The following is an 18,319-nucleotide window of genomic DNA, read 5'->3' as shown; positions in this document are numbered from 1 at the left end:
CTTGAGCTGGAGTAGTCTCAGGATGGATAACCTTTCGGGAAGTGGTTGTCGGAACTGTGCAAATGAGGACAAAACACGTAGAAAGATTATGTGGTGATTTGTAGTGACAGTAGCAAATCTTTAAAGCTTCCCGGATGTAGCAAACCGACCGCTGGATATAGATGGAAAGACGTGAGGCTCATTTAAGAAAGATGGGCTCATGTACTGTGAATGTATATGGGTCCACTGAAAGGTGGCAGTCAAGGCATTACAATCTCGCCGGATCTCAAGTTTTCTTATAATTCTTGTCATCAAATTACATGTTTTCTTGGGTTAGATGTTCGCCATTTTATTTTGTAACAAGTTGTTTTCTTGTATTACACATCCCCTATATATTAAAAGAAAAGCATTCTGGAGAAAAAGCTGACGTGTCGTCGCCAGAGAGCTCCGTAGCCAATTTATTATTCACCCTTAGTATTCCATAAAATTACATAAAATTGCCATTGCTATATATATATATATATATATTTTGTCAACTGCCACTGCTATTCAATTTATTTATATACATAATATTTTGCTCCTATAAATTCTAAAATTGGTAAACATTATTCAAAATTGATAAATATTACCCCTACATATTTTCAAAATTAAATTAATTTCATTATGTATTGTAATATAATAATATAACTATATTATGAGATCTAAAAAATATATCTATTTAAAATCATATTTTCAGAAATATAAATAATGTTATCTTTCTAATAATTTAATAAAACTCTAATGGTGAAAGAATCGAAGATCATTTGAAACTCGCTCAATGTTTATTCTTTTACTAAAAACAATAACTATATTTGCCCAAAAGAACATATGATCACCAATTGAAATGATTGGATAACCATGTAGTTAAACATTATATATAAATATGTAGTTACAGTGTTTTTACATAAATTTTAAAATTTAGAAAATTCAGTTCAATAAAAATGATAACAAGCTAAGTAATAATATTATACCAATAGCTGAGATATATAGGGATCTAATGACCAATTAAAATTTATAAAATCCAGTGATATAATACGGTAACTAAGACCAATTATATAAGGGATCTAATAACCAATTATAGTTTTCCCCCTCACAAAACAATTTTGTAATTTTATTTCTCCATCAATTACGGACACATACATTATTTAAAAAAACTAATAATCTAAATTAATATAATTCTCCTTAATAAAATACCTTTTGGTGTCTCCTATATAAAATATTTTATATCCTATTTTATTATTTGCCCTTCTCATACTATATTATTTACATTAAATTGTCATTAATATAACTAAAGAATATCTCATTCAATAATTGAAGGAAATCTATACTATTAATTGGGAAATACACTTAAAGAGTTTATTAAAAAAATCATATCAAATATCCATGTTGCCAAACTGACCCAATTTACATATAAAGCAGAAAAAAAGATTAAACAACAGATTTATTATATTTTATGAAATCGTTCAAATTAGTTCCATAATAATCAGGTTATGAGAATTTTGTGTGGGTATATTCATGTATGACAAAATACGGGACGATAATTTTGAGTACAAGAATTCAACCAGAACATATGTGAACATACTATTTACTCATGTGAATTACGAGGAATAGGGTTTTCTGGGTCAAAAAAAAAATAAACGTTGTAATTAGACATATTAGACGGGTGTGATCACTTGACAATTATATTTTATAAAAAAATTATGCAAAAATAACTGATCACGTAAGTGCGGGTCCGAATCTAGTTAGTTATTAAAATCGCATGTCTTTTTTTAAATATACCATGTTTTTTTTTCTAAAATTACAATACTTTATTGTATCTTTGTTTTTTTGTTTGATGGCAGTTTTATTTTTTTTTCTCTCTCATTATTGATAGTTCCTTAAACTTTCTAACTCACTAATTATGACCCACCCGATGTGCGGGTTTAGAGTTTTTAAAATAAAATTAAATTTAACAGAGAATATTAAATAAATATTTTGAGTTAGTAAAAACTATCTATAAAAATAAATTGATACACGTAGTTGTCCAATATGATATTTGGTGTAAAAGATGCGACTCTGCGGTTGAGAATATTAATCATGTTTTCTTTGAATGCCCTCGTTCGTGTGAAGTTTGGGATTTATCTCCGACTTTCGTCTCGTGAGAGTGTTTTCCATATGAGTCAGTGTACTCGAATTTTGATTTTGTTTTTTAGAGGAGTGCCTTTCAACAGGGTGATCCTGATCAATTTCTTCAATTACCATGGATTTTAATGGCAATCTGGAAGGCCATAAAAAAAGAATCAAAGTTTAGAGATCGAGGCGAATGATATAATTGCTCAGGCTTTGGGTGATAAGTTAGCCTGGGAAGAGGCGCTTTCTTTTACAGCGGTCATGTCAGCTCTATCTCCGTCTTCGGATGTCCAGGTTTCTTCACCTGGTTGTACGATTGATGGTTCTTGGAAAGCAACCAATGTGCATTTAAGATTGGGTTGGTGGTGTTGCGTTGGTGAGGAGCGAACCTTGTTGTAGGAGGCCAAGTGTCTAAGACGGAGCCCCTCCCCCTACATTCAGAGTTAGAAGCGTTGTTGTGGGTCATGGAGCGGATACATGCTGCAGGGATCGCTTGTCAACATTTCGAGATTGATTGTGCTGAGTTACTCACTATTGTGCAGTCCATGAAGATTGGTTGTCCTTCTCCAACCTGCTCGATGAGTTTAACTCGCTGGAGTCCTTCCCACAATTCTATATCTCTTGGATCCCGCGTGCGTCAAATACGAAGGCAGATTGTCTTGTCTGTACTTCGCGTTCTCTTATCTCTGAAGCTTGGACAACTAATCGAGGAATTTCCTTATAAATTATTGTTTGGTTGAAAAAAAAAGTAAATAGATACACTTTTAGTTAAAGAAAATAGTTGTAGATGAGTTCAAAGTTATTAAAATTAAATTAAATTTAACAATGAATATATATTTGATTATTTTCATAAGTAAAAACAATGTATAAAAGTAAAGAGATAAACTTTTAGTTATAGAAAATAGTTGTTTTGTTTTTGCTATTATGTATATTCATTTACAAATCTACTATATACATTACCACTAAAAGTGTATTTGTACACACAAATATATTTTACTGTTAAAATATACTCTTAAGTCTTTACTACTATCAACAAATTGTCTTTATGAACACATTAAATAACCTATTATATGTCCTTTCACTTTAACATTTTTCTAATTACAAAAACGCATTAATATTACATACTCTTATCTTATATATTACAATAGCAGTCTTTTTGAATAAATTATTTGACTGGTGAAAAAAAATATGCGACGATCTATTTTTTTTACTTTAACCATCTTTTTCTTTATGTAAAGGTGAGTATTTACATATTTTTAGAAACAATAATTAATTTTATATTTTCACAATTATTTTTGTATCTTATATTAAAGTGTAATTATTTTTTTGTAAAATTAGCAACTTAAAATTAAAATAAATAAACTATATTAAAAATTTCGAATTTATGATATATATATATATATATATATAATTTCCTCATAATGATCTTTTCAAAATTTTAAAGCTGTTTAAATTTTATAATTTTCTTATAATTGCCTTTTAATATTTTTAAAACTATTAATAGTTATGTTTTACATTTGGAGGTTTGCAAAGGTTTTTTCTCTTTAAAAGATTTTAAATAAAATTAGGTTTTACTTTTATATAAAACCTTTTTAGGGTAGGTTTTGAATTTTACATTTTTTTTTAAAAAAAAATCATAAATTTAGAATTGACATGTGTCAACATCTGAATGATACAATTAACACGTATCATGATCATGTTAATGAGTGACTTTGACATCAAGCTTTATATAATAAGATAACTATTTTCTTTATTCTTTTTGGATCTATAATCATCTACTAATATTTCTTTATATATTATTTGTAATTAAAAAGTCAAAATTCTGTCGTGTTTCTTTATTACGATTTTTCTGAATTCTATTTAAATGATATTTTCCCCGGTTTTTAAAGATATTATGATTATAAAATAAAAAATAAATATTGGAGAAAGTATACAATGCAACCTAAGTTTTAATTCTAACTTTTGTAAAAAAAACAAAGATTTTTAATTGAAAATATATGTTAATGATTATATAAATAGTAGATATAATAGTAAAATATCACTAAAGATTCAAAATTATTTAGGATATCACTAAAAATTCAAATTTATCTAGGTGACTAAGACAACTAAGTTATTTCCTCAAATTTAATCACAGTAATCTTTTGTTCAACATAATGTTTTTTTAGATTAAAATAATTCAAAAGGAATTACAACCAACTTTTAGATTGAAAAAAATGATAATAGAAAGGAATTACAAAAGTTACTAGAAAAAGAAAAGAAATAAGCACTAGTAATTTATATACTTAGAAATCAATTAGAGTATCTTTTGGGTTCAACATTATGTTTTAAAAACTTACAAAATACCATATGTACTTGTAACAACCCGTCCCGTGGACCCCACTAGCCACCGCTAGCTTGTTCCCATAGGCCCCAAGCTGGCCCTACAGGGAATTGATCATAACCCCTCACCGTAGACAGGAACTATTCATCCAAATCCATCAATATGTTATTGGTGCGCCTAGCGTTACTCAAACCATGGTCCCCACCCTTTAATAACCTTCTCACTGGACAAGCTGTACCAATTGAGTTTTTATATGACAACCTGTCTCGTGACCCCACTATCCCACCGCTAGCTTACCCCATAGACCCCGAGCTGGCTCTACAGGGCATCGATCATAACCTCTCATCGTGGAGAGGAACTATTCATCCAAATCCACCAGTAGGTTATTGGTGCGCCAGATGTTCCTCGAACTCTGGTCCCCACCCTTTAACAACCTTCCCACAGAACAATCTGTCACCAATTGATCAGGGACCAGGGTTCGAGAAACGTCTGGCGCACCAATAACCTACTGGTGGATTTGGATGATTAATTTCATTTCTACGATGAGGGGTTATGATCGATGCCCTACAAGGCCAGCTTAATGTCCGTTGGGACAGTTAGCGGGAGACTAGTAAGGTCCGCGGGACGGGTTGTCATGTATATATATATATTATTCCTAATTAAAAATTCAAGATTTCGTTGTTTAAGTTTTTTATAAATTTTATTTATATAGTGCTTTCGAAAGTTTTGAAGAGATTTCGATTCCAAAATGAGAAAGAAACATAGGAGGGAGTTTTCAATGCAACTAAGTTTTAGTACTAACTAAAAAGAAATATTATTAATAAAAATATGTTAATTATTAGATAAGCAGTAGATAAAATATTAAGATATTACTATTGATTGAAAATAATTTAATATATCACTAAATGTTCAACATTATGTTTTTAAATTAAGATTTTTAGAAATTACATTTATGTGATCCCCGTTTTCAAGAAATTTTATCTCAAAATGAGAAGGAAACATCCCACCTAGTTTTTTTATGCAACCTAAGTTTAAATACAAACTAAATATATATATATATATATATATATATATATATATATATTGTTAATTAAAAATTTGTTGATGGTTAGTAGATAAAGTATTAAGATATCACTAAAGAATCAGAATTATTTAGATATCACTAAAATAGTCAAATTTATTTAGGTGATTAAATAAGTCTTTTTAAGTATGGGCTTGATTTACGTTATAAGGCCCATCAAGAGCCTATAAGATATAAGAATCCGGGCGTAGCTGTTGCATGTTGCCCTGTTGGTAGTGTAGTGATGAACATCGACAGATGTCAGATGCAGATCATAAAGTTCCATTACTTAATTAACTTCTAGATTCCAACTACTTTTGTTGAATTCTTACTAATTAATTTATTAATATTTTATGTAAGTTTAAAAGTCATAAGATTTGGCATTTGACATTTGAGTTTACATTGTTAACTTAAGTTTGAATGTGCATGTTTTCGAGAAGATTATAGACTTTGCTTTTCTTTATTTAATCTACAACTGACTTTAGTCAAGAATTATGCATAAACTTAAACCGGTTGGCTTTTAAACAAAGACATTACTTTTGCTAAAGATGGTTCAACAAATACACCGACACTGCAAATTTTGGAATTATCGACTAAAACATTATTCAACAAATCCAACTGAGTAATCCGGTGAAGAATTCTCTTATAAACTAATAAGATCGAGTATCCACCAAAACATTAGGGTGAAAATATAATGCCTTGTTTTATTTAATATATTTATTTGAATATATAATATTTAATATGCTAAATCTTAGTATTACATGCATATTTCATATGCTAAATCTTACTTTAACATGTTGTATCTCCTCCAATTACTCAATTAGGGTGTAGGTGTGATCCAAAACATCCAACTAATCTTTACCAATATTTTGAATATTGAGCGAAACTTTGAATGGTATTTACATGATAGTCGTAGGTATATGATTTTGTCACTATTAAAACTGCGCACTTCATCGTACGGTTCCATCTCTGTTCAAAACCTGAAACTGTAACAATGTTATAACGACATAACACAAATTTAAATAAACAAAAATACTATTAGAAAGAATGATTTCTTTCTCTAAGGATATAACACAAAATATTAACACATGGCACCACGCACAACTAATCGTGGTGCTCTCACCAAACACCATCGTCCTTCTTCTCTTGTCGATTTGTCATAATTGTTTTTCTCCCATTATCTTCTATTTTTATATAGTCGACAGTCCCGCTTGGAGAAAAAGGCACGTAATCAGTAATCTCATGTTTCTCATTCACATTTCCATTTCATTCCAAATATATATTTTCTATTTGACCGGAAATATCGTATATATTTTTGTGTAAATATTAATCGGAATTCGTAATTTAGAAGTCTACACATTATTGTCAAATATACACAACTAATCGTATATATTTTTTGAGTTTTAACTAAGATGATACAGTTTCTTATCGATTGACCAGTTTTAACTAGTGTTTTTGTTGTCTTTGATTTATAATAGTTAATTTAAAATTAAACTGTTGGTATGTAAATCTATCACCATGGTTTGTTGCGAGGTTGACAGAAGAAAAACACTATAAAAATCGCATGACGTAGAGTTAAATTTTCTCATCGTCATCAGTCTTTTCTTTTTCTGCTGTTTATTGATATTTGGTGAACTGTAGTAATAATAAGCTATAAATAACAGATTTCTTAGAATATTGAATTGTAGGTTGTCGTATGCATTTTTGTATTTATTTATTTTGTTTGAGTGTTCTAATTAGAAAAAAGAACTTGAATCGCAAAACTCAAACAAAAGAAGAAACTCCGACAGTCCCACTTGACTTCACTTGGCGTTTGATTTTGTAAACGTTACATGTCAACACAAATAAACACAATAAACTGCGTTAGCAGTCGAGGTTTAATTCTTAAGTTCCTTATTATTTCGTTGTCTATAGTTTAATTTTTCATCCTTCACAATTTAATTTTTCATCTTTCATACGATGAATGTCGAGAATAGGTGAACAAATAAGGACTATAACTTCATTGCCAAGAATAATATAAAAACCAATAGTCAAAAGCTTGAATCTGAAGAAATTGTGTAAAAGGGCCAGATGGTCACTTATAAGCTACACATCACAAAATAAGGTTGAACTACTTGGATGGGACTCACAAGATTGCACCGCGTGTGGATCATAATCTATAACACCGACAGTTCACCAACTTCGGAGCATTTAGAGATTTACAAAACTAGTACACCTTCGAATAATCTATTGTTTTTAATCTATTACATACCTTTAACTAATTTATGTAATTATGTGTGTATATATATATATATATATATGCCGGACCATCGAAGTGTAACAACAACAACAACAACAAAATACCAATTTGTGTGTACGAATACACGATTAGGGGATTATTTGTGACCATTAGAACTGAATAAATATAGCTAGAATTTCAAACGAATGCTTCGTAAATGAATGCATGCAGATATAGGCTTTTTTTTTCTGGTAAGAAATAAATTATGGAGAGAAAAATCTGCTCACGCTTACTTGTTGTCAAATTCCCAGTAGAGAAGAGTTGGTGAATTGTTTTTTCTAAAGTCAAGACAGTTATGTCATATTTAGTTTAAACTGTTTTGTCAAAAGTATGCTAAAAAGTAAAAAATTAAACTGTTTTGTCAAAAGTATGCTAATTAATCTCTGTTAAAGTATTAGCGAATACCCACCAAAACATGTCGCGAGTTAGAACAATAATCGCTGTCAGAAAGGTCTATTGGAATCATCAGGTGTCGTGAGACCATTAGTTATAAATATAACTAGTCAAATTATTGAGAGACTTAGGATTCCACCTATATAATATCATATGTTTATAAATTATAATTTACAAAGAGCTAGGTTTGTTTTAATTAAATACTAAAATTTCAGAAAATACGAATTGAGTTCATTTATACAAATAAGACTAGTTATTGTCAAAAAAAATACAAATAAGACTAGTCTTTTGGATGGTGGACTTGTTTTTTTCAATATTTAGAACAATCTTTTTTAACAATAAAAATTAAAAAACTATAGATGAATTCAAATTTACAATTAATAACTTCAACTGTAGTATTTTAATAGTATATAAGACTATCAAAATAGAAAGAATGCATATTTAGAAACCAAAAACTTACATAATTTTAGTTATTTTATGACATTATTATAGAATATACTACAACGATACATAATTTTAAAAACACAACACAATAGTCATTTAATAGAGATGAGTTCTAACAAAAATTTAGTTTTAAAAAATATTAAAAACATACATTAAAATATCAACTTATATATATATATACGTGTGTAATTTTATATATTTATTAATTTATGACTAAGATTTAACCTGTGGTACATTAAGGGACAATTATTTAATTTTATTTATATTTTTTTAGCGGTATTTAATTTCGTAATAAATTATATATTTTTAATTTTTAATATTTAAGCGGTGATACAATTATTCTTAAAGTATTATAATTTTAGCAGGATAAAACACTAAAATTATGAATTATACATGTTTGTATAATATATAATTAATCAGAATAATATGTTTATTTATTTAAAATAATACTATATTAATGTTTTGTTTGATATATAATTATTTAATTTAACTGATTGTTTATTTTCCATTATATACAGTTTAATGATTGATTTTTCTATTTTTTTTATTTTGGGACACATATATAGAAAAGAAATTTGCTATTAATAAAGAATTTAAGTAGAACTAATTAGTTTCTATAAAAAAAAATGATTTTATCAATTTACCATATTTTACTTATAGCTTTTAGTGCAATATTGTAGGGACTAAAATTTTAAATAAACAAAATTAAAAGGGTAGAACCCAAAATGTACTTCAAAAATCTATATATAGATATTTATGAGACCATATATTTATACTAGATAAGGGCCCGCACGATATGCGGGTTTAAAAATTGTTTAAAAAAATAAATCTTAAACCTTAAACAATTTTTAGAAAATATATAAAGAAATTTTATTTCCTAAAGTAAATATATAAATAATTTAAGTTAGAAAATATTTGTATTTACCTTCGTATATTTATTTATAGTTATATATTTTAAATTTATTATAACAATTATTACAGTAATCTAAAGCTAAATTATATACCACTAAAACTTTTGCCAAATACTCATCATTACAAATATTATTATTCTCAAATTCCAAAATTTATGTTGCTTTACTTTCATTTTGGCGTACTTATAGTTCTTATAATTACTAAAATTGTTTTGTGACATAATTTCTTTAACCATGAAGCTTTTTTTTACTCCAAAGTTATTTTGGATGAACAACTCGTGAAAATTATCTACTCGATTACAATGATTTTGTGACTAACCCAATAAAAGTTGAGAAATTGAAAGAAAGTTAATATAATATAATAAAAATAAAAATTTGAAAATTATAATCAGGATGGTATATATAAGTCTTAGATAATTCTGATATGCAAAATAAAAACTTTTTATACAATCCAAAACATGACATATATCAGAATCATGTTAATGATCAACGACCTATTTACTCTTCACAAGTATCCAATTGTACCAAAACAACTTAAAGCTATGACATCGTCTCAAATATTGTCGAATCATAAATTCTCAACTTATTTTTACCCGAATCAAAAGTTCTCATATATTTCTCCATATATTTGACTTAAACGGTTTACGAACCTAGTCCGATAGAAAACCAAATAAATCCGGTTTGAAACCAATTTTAAAATGGTATATCGTTCCAACTTCCCAAATTTAAAACCGCTTCTCAATTACTCGATCAAGCAGCTCTTGTTTCACCGGAATCATCAACATTATTCACAAAAGACAACTCTAAATTTTGATCAGAAACATCAACCACCAACTTATCTTCCAAACTTATAATGCTACTATCTGTAGAATCACTTTTGGAACCTCCATCAGTGTCTCCATTATATACTTCGATTTCATTCCATTGCACCTGATAGCTTCTATTGAAAAACCCGCACTAATCAAAGACCCATGCAATAGATAGGCAAAGTTATATATTAAAAAAAAATCAAAGTTTTCGATATAAACATGTAATGTTATGTAGATATAATGTTATTTTCTTAATTAGATTTCCTATTATGTTTCAAAAAAAATAATTTTTTTGACATAACTTATGTTATTCTTTTTAAATTTGTTATTCTATTTATTTATTAATAATAATATACATGCTTAATGAATTACTTTTTTGTTTATACATGTCAAAATGTTATTGAGAAAACACGTATAATATAAGTAACCTACAATGGAAAATAGATAAGTTTTGTTAATTTTTATTTTTGATTTAGAATCTTTTTTTAGATATAAACATGTAACTTTATTTAGATTTAATATTATTTTCTTAATTAATTGTTTTGAAAAATAATAATTTTTTGACACGTGTCAACATCTCATCAGTGTACTTTACACATGTCATAATCATCTTAATGGCTACTTTGAAAACCCAACTTTATATAATAAGATTTTTAAAATAATAAAAAAAATACTTCATGCCAATCGGTTTTTCATGCTTCGTTTTCTTCGCATGTGCCTTCACAAATCTTGTAGGAGTACTCAGTGTCCGAAATTGGCTAACCATAGAGACATAATTTTTTTTTTGTGCAAACAAAGACATATTATATATTATAACTATACGACCAAATATGGATGACACATAGTATATTTATTTTACCATGTAGTGGTTGACAATCTTTGTAACAGTGAAACTTTGATATGGATGACAAATAGTATATTTATCTTAGTTGTTTTTTAAAATATAATAAAATTATAATTATCTTATGCTTTGCTTGAAAACTGTGATTTCTGATTGTTAAAATTGACACTTGTCAAGATCTGATGAATTACTACTTTTGATATTTAATCGTTAAAATTGACACATGTCACGATCTGGTGAGTTTTTAACTTTGATCTCTAATCGTTGAAACTAACACGTGTCACTATCTGTTTTATTGTGCAAACAAAGACATGTTATATATTATAACTATACGACCAAATATGGATGGTACATAGTATATTTATTTTACCATGTAGTGGTTGAAAATCTTTGTAACAGTGAAACTTTGATATGGATGGCACATAGTATATTTATCTTAATTGTTTTTTTTTTTTAATATAATAAAATTATAATTATCTTATGCTTTGCTTGAAAACTGTGATTTCTGATTATTAAAATTGACACTTGTCACGATCTGATGAATTACTACATTTGATATTTAATCGTTAAAATTGACACATGTCACGATCTGATGAGTTTTTAACTTTGATCTCTAATCGTTAAAACTAACACGTGTCACGATCTGGTGAGTTACTAACTTTGAGAACCAAAGTTTATATAATAAGATAATAGTTTTTTTTTTAAATATTATCTTACTACTTCATCGAATTTTGTTAATTTTTATACCAAAACGACTTTGGACCGCAAGATGTTATTAATATTAGTGTATAGTGTTTATTAATTTTTTTTTTTTGATAAACCCTATCGAGTATTAATTTATATAAGTTTTACTGTATATAGTATTCGAAATAGAGATCTTATTTACTAATTGTGGATTACCTAATATTAAGGCATTAAAAAATAAGTAAAGGGTATATTTTGTTCACCTAATTATTCTTTTGAAAAATTCAGGTGAGAAAAGTATTAATAAAAAAAGACATCTTTTCTTTGATAGGCATTATATCAATTGTTGATATCTTTACTTATAATGCATAACATAATCCATTAGCTGTACAAACACACATATACATATGTATATAGACTTTCCTGCCTATATAAATACACAACCAAGCGAGACTCGATCTACAAAAACATATAGATCGAAAGACAAATTAACAAAATGGGATCAGAAAGCAAACACGACGAGAAAACGCGTGTTTTGGTGGTGGGAGCGACTGGGTACATAGGGAAGAGGATAGTAAGGGCGTGTTTGGCTGAAGGTCACGAAACTTACGTTTTGCAGCGGCCGGAGATTGGTCTTGACGTCGAGAAAGTCCAACTCATCCTCTCTTTCAAGAAACTCGGCGCACATATCGTTGAAGCTTCGTTCTCAGACCACCAGAGCCTCGTCTCCGCCGTCAAACTTGTTGACGTCGTAGTCTCCGCCATGTCTGGCGTTCACTTCCGTAGCCACAACATCCTTGTCCAGCTCAAGCTCGTCGAAGCCATCAAAGAGGCTGGTAACGTTAAGGTATAAATGATTAAATGTAACGGTTAAGATTTATTGGTTTTAACCTAAGACTGAAACAAATCGAAGATTATTTATTTTTTAACTATATACGTAAAACTCAATATTTTCAGCGGTTTTTACCATCTGAGTTTGGTATGGATCCACCGCGTATGGGACACGCACTACCGCCCGGAAGAGAAACCTTCGACCAAAAAATGGAAGTGCGTCAGGCCATAGAGGCTGCCGGAATCCCATACACTTACGTTGTGGGTGCTTGCTTTGCCGCTTATTTTGTCGGGAACTTATCTCAAATGGTAACTTTACTTCCTCCAAAGGAAAAAGTTAATATCTACGGTGATGGAAATGTTAAAGGTAAATAAGAAAGTTTCTCGATCACTCTCTCTCAATATTAAATTTTATACCAATCAATTTTTGGCCGTTTTATTGCATAGTGGTGTTTGCGGATGAGGATGATATCGCAAAATATACTGCAAAGACGCTAAATGATCCGCGGACATTAAACAAAACCGTGAACATCAGACCTCCCAACAACGTTCTCACGCAGCTCGAATTAGTTCAGATATGGGAAAAGCTTACTGGAAATGAACTGGAGAAAACCAATATTTCTGCCAAAGACTTCCTTACCAACATTGAACGTAAGTCTAATCATGGTGTAACATATATATATATATATATGTATATTATATAACTTAATGGGCAGGTTAAGGTCCATTTGGAAAATAAAGCCTACATATAAAAAACAAAATTGTTTCCTTGTAACATAATGTAGAAATGGAGATTCCACACCAAGCGGGGATAGGACATTTCTATCACATCTTCTACGAAGGATGTCTCACTGATCACGAAGTCGGAGAAGACGAAGAAGCTTCTTCTCTTTATCCGGACGTGAAGTACAAACGCATGGTTGATTACTTAAGAATGTTTCTCTGATTAATTTGATCAAATTATATCTAGCTATTCTAGATACAAATATCAAAAGTTTGACGATGTTTTATATTCATATTTGTTCTGTGATATGCAAAACTTGATTCATGCAATAAAAATATATCCTCCCTATTTTTCTAATTAATAATTGATTTACCAGTAGAATGCAAACATAAAGATAAAAAATAGTAGTTGATATATTTCTTTTTGTTATGATTAACAAGTAACAACCAATACAAGAACAACAATACATGGAGATGATAACTCTATTGATTGAACCCTACCTTTTAATTTATGGAAAAAAAAAACTCAACCAGTTTTGCGAACCTCAAACACCGACCAAAGCCTACAGTGGTCTCATCAGGTCTTATTACACGAATGCAACAGTCATTTTCCACTTAAAACTTTGGAATTTGAAGTTATTCACAGGGACTATAGTCAAAACTCAAAGCTTTCTTTGGCCGAGTTCACAACCGCTCTAATATCTTCAAGGACACATCCTGACCGCCACCATTATCAGTATGTTGGTGTCACCGTGCTATACGTGGTTCAAAGGGCTCTAACTGACTTGGCTGGCCTGGTGGCTGAAACTCCATGATTCTCTCTAAGGCCCAAACCTTCACAAACTGAAACGGAGACTTTCACCACCGTCTCTTTTTCCCTACTACCAGCGAGATGCTCTTCCAAGACACCAATATCGCGATAAATCCTAGCTAAAACAGCCATAGCTAGCCAACCTAACTCCCTGAGCAAGCTGAATCGCAGCCGGAAAAAGCTTCTCAACAACAAATCACCACAATTGGGGAAAACGATACGCAAGAACCTCCAAACCATAAAACGTTAAGTTCATCATCTCTTTCCATCCACAAGCTAACAGCCTAACACCACATTTCTTCTGCAATTAAGTTCACCTAAATCTCATGTTTCACCTCCTTCATATCTTACAAATATTAAAAAGAAAGTTATCATTACAAAGAATGATTACTTCATAAAACACAAAATTAGATAACAACTAACACATAGTGCGGATGAAGCAATTTAAATAAATTTATTATGGATAAAAAAATTAAAACGAATCATGTAATAAAATAAAATAAAAAATTTATATTTGTAATTATTTCGTAGAAAAATATGTTTGACTCGTAAAATATTTGAATGTGGTAAAAAACTTGGTGAATAAAATATCTATGAATTACTACTAATTAATTATTACGGCAATATGTTTTTCAAGATTTTGAAAATCAAAATATCTCTGTCCCCTTGAATGTGGTAAAAAAGTGGGTGAAGAAATTATCGATGTACTAACTATTACGGCAATACTTAAGATTTTGAAAATCAAAATATCTCTGTCGAGTAATAATATAACCATTTAACATGTTTCTTGTCTTGATGGATCAGTATGAACGAAGGATCGCATTCACTGACCCAGTGCATCCTTCTTTTTTTGATATTTCATAATTTTATATTTTTCTTTCTCCCACTATCTTCTTTTTATGTAATCTCATGTTTCTCATCCACACATTTCCATTTGATTCCAAATATTCTTACACAAATATATATACTTTTTCATCCCTATTATCTTCTGTTTTTGTAGTCCACAGCCTCGCTTCGGAAAAAAATGCACGTTTTTAATTTCACACATTTTCATTTGATTCCAATTATTCTTACCCATTACCGGAAATTCGTATAGATTGTGGTGTATAGATTGTAGTAGTGACCTAGCTACATTTGTAATATAATATTCTCTCGAGCAAGAATTTTGTCAAGATTTTGTGACGTACCATTTACATTTAGAGTTGGTAAACATTATATATGCAACGATGAGCAAATTTAACTGAAAAAAGTATTGAGAAAAAAAAATATACAACTGTCGATATCATTATTTCAAATGCATTACGTGTACACACACACACACACACTCAATCACTCATTATATGTAGATAGTAACATATAGACTCGTGACTCCCTGCGTATATAAATACACAATTAATGAAGCGAGGCTCTTTTAACCAGACACAAAAAAAAAACACATATATAGATCGGAAAACAAACAAAATGGGATCAGAGAGCAAAAAGGGTGAGAAAACGCGTGTTTGGTGGTGGGAGCTACTGGGTACATAGGGAAGAGTATAGTAAGGGCTTGTTTGGCTGAAGGTCATGAGACTTACGTTTTGCAGCGGCCGGAGATTGGTGTCAACGTCGAGAAAGTCCAACTCCTTCTCTCTTTTCAGAAACTCGGCGCACGTATCGTTGAAGCTTCTTTCTCCGACCACCAGAGCCTCGTCTCCGCCGTGAAACTTGTTGACGTCGTTGTCTCCGCCATGTCCGGCGTTCACATCCGTAGCCATAGCATCCATTTCCAGCTTAAGCTCGTCGAAGCCATCAAAGAGGCTGGTAACGTTAAGGTATAAATAGAGTCAAGAGCTTAAGATTATACTGGTTTAATTGGAAACTTGTGAGGTCAATCTATAGAAACTAGCTTAAATTTTATAATTTCTATCATGAAGTCTAATTCCCAAAATCATCTAGATTTTATCTAATCTAAATTATAGAAATTGAGAGATTAATTAACCTTGATTAATCGAAATCGATCTGTCAAGGTGTCGTATATATTTTATATTATACTGTAATTTATTTTCAGCGGTTTTTACCATCTGAATTTGGTATGGATCCACCACGTATGGGACATGCACTACCGCCTGGAAGAGAAACATTCGACCAAAAAATGGAAGTGCGTAAGGCTATAGAGGCTGCCGGAATCCAATACACTTACGTTGTGGGTGCTTGCTTTGCCGGGTACATGGCCGGGGGATTGTGTCAGATGGTAGCTTTACTTCCTTCAAAGAAAAAAATTAATATTTATGGTGATGGAAATGTTAAAGGTAAAAAAAAAAAAAATTGAGTACTCTCGTTCAAACTTTTCTCCCTCATTTTAGTTTTGAACCAATCAATTTTAAGCGTTTTATTTCATAGTGGTGTACGCGGATGAAAATGATATCGCAAAATATACCGCAAAGACGTTAAACGATCCACGGACATTAAACAAAACAGTGAGTATCAGACCTCCCGACAATGTTCTCACGCAGCTCGAATTAGTTCAGATATGGGAAAAGCTAACCGGAAATGAATTGGAGAAAACCAATATTGCTGAACAAGACTTCCTTGCCAACATTGAACGTAAGTCCTATTCATAGTGTAACGTAGTTTCACTAGTTTACACCATTTTCGGCAATATAGACATTAATGGGCCAGGCTTTAGATTCATTTGTTAAAAATAAAGCCAATAAATTTTATTTGATTTCCTTTACTTGTGTGTATGTAGAAATGGAGATTTCACACCAAGCGGCGATAGGACATTTCTATCACATCTTCTACGAAGGATGTCTCACTGATCACGAAGTCGAAGAAGACGAAGAAGCTTCTAGTCTTTATCCGGACGTGCAATACAAACGCATGGATGATTACTTACGAATGTACCTGTAATTATTTTGATTTTTCAATACATGGAATGCAAAAATAATGATTGAGAGATAGTTGATATACTTCTTTTCGTTTGACAAGTAACAACCAATACAAAGAACAACCAACACATAGGGTTGATAACCCTATTCATTAATCATTGAACCTAATTCTCCCGTGGAAATTACCAAACAAACAAAAAAAAACTTCTCCCGTGGTCCGAGAGGAAATCTTGTGTGGCTTGAAACCTGTTAATTACAAAATAGAAAAACACACAACAAAAACACCATAAGACCTTCAAGTTTTAAAATGAGAAACACTGTAAAACGAGAAAATATAAATATCAAAGACCTTAAGTTTTTATTTGGTAAAGCAGTAAAACCCACATGTCAGCCCTATCTATAGTTACGTTCTTTACAAAATGTTGAATTCTTTAATTGTATAAGTTGGAACTTTGTAATTGGCAATTAATGGAGCTTGTACTAAACTATTGTAATTGCCGTCAAAAGATAAGTAATAGTACAGTATAAAGTATTGTAATCTTTTGTGGACAACAACGCACGAGACTAGAACATTTTTGAGGGAACAAAAGACAGCGCATAAGACAAGATAAAGTTTAAAAAAAGGTTTTAATGGTAACTGCGGTCAGGGTGATCAAATCAGTATGTGGTCTGGACCGCTCTACTTTTAAGACAGACAACAGACCGTTGCAGACTAACTTTATGGGTGTGAATGATTGCAACGGTTGGGACAGACAAATCAGTTTGCAGACTGGACCGCTTTTTATTTACTATTCATCAAATGTAGTATGCAGTGGTGCGGTCAAATAAAGCAGAGACAAAACCACAGCGGACTAACTACGAACCGCTTTTACATACAAATAGAATTGGTCCGCAGCGGTCTGTTGTTCGCCTTGAAAGTAGAGTGGTCCAGACCGTAGACGGATTTGACCGTCCTAGCCGCAGTTACCATTCAAACTCTATTTGTATGTAAAAGCGGTCCACAGTTAGTCCGCTGCGGTTTTGTCTCTGCTTTATTTAGACTGCACCACTGTGGAATACATTTGATGAATGGTAAATAAAAAGCAGTATAGTCCGCAGACAGATTTATCTGCTCCAACCACTGCAGCCATTCACAAAGGATTTGAGAAAATGTATGTGTACATATATGGACTTTGGAGTGTCAACATTGAATCACGAGAATTCGACATCTCTCTATTCAA

The 18,319-nt window shown here is 30.7% G+C and overlaps 2 protein-coding genes across 2 annotated transcripts; both read left to right on the top strand.

Moving 5' to 3' along the window:
- The first annotated feature begins 12,113 nt into the window (after positions 1 to 12,113).
- LOC104777243 (pinoresinol reductase 1) lies at positions 12,114 to 13,783 on the top strand. Its single transcript, XM_010501453.3, has 4 exons — positions 12,114 to 12,714; positions 12,825 to 13,065; positions 13,146 to 13,349; positions 13,484 to 13,783. Exons 1-4 carry the CDS (start codon positions 12,364 to 12,366, stop codon positions 13,642 to 13,644), a joined length of 957 nt encoding a protein of 318 aa, XP_010499755.1. The 5' UTR covers positions 12,114 to 12,363; the 3' UTR covers positions 13,645 to 13,783.
- Positions 13,784 to 15,606: 1,823 nt separating this feature from the next.
- LOC104777241 (pinoresinol reductase 1-like) lies at positions 15,607 to 17,180 on the top strand. The gene is made up of 4 exons (XM_087504743.1): positions 15,607 to 16,043; positions 16,280 to 16,520; positions 16,612 to 16,815; positions 16,961 to 17,180. Exons 1-4 carry the CDS (start codon positions 15,960 to 15,962, stop codon positions 17,119 to 17,121), a joined length of 690 nt encoding a protein of 229 aa, XP_087360869.1. The 5' UTR covers positions 15,607 to 15,959; the 3' UTR covers positions 17,122 to 17,180.
- Positions 17,181 to 18,319: the final 1,139 nt, after the last annotated feature.

This window comes from Camelina sativa, chromosome 3, assembly GCF_030686135.1.
Source record: "Camelina sativa cultivar CO46 ecotype springtype chromosome 3, ASM3068613v1".
Lineage (NCBI taxonomy): Eukaryota > Viridiplantae > Streptophyta > Magnoliopsida > Brassicales > Brassicaceae > Camelina > Camelina sativa.
The sequence above is the reverse complement of the archived record's forward strand: the minus strand, read 5'-3'. Positions and strand labels throughout refer to the sequence as shown.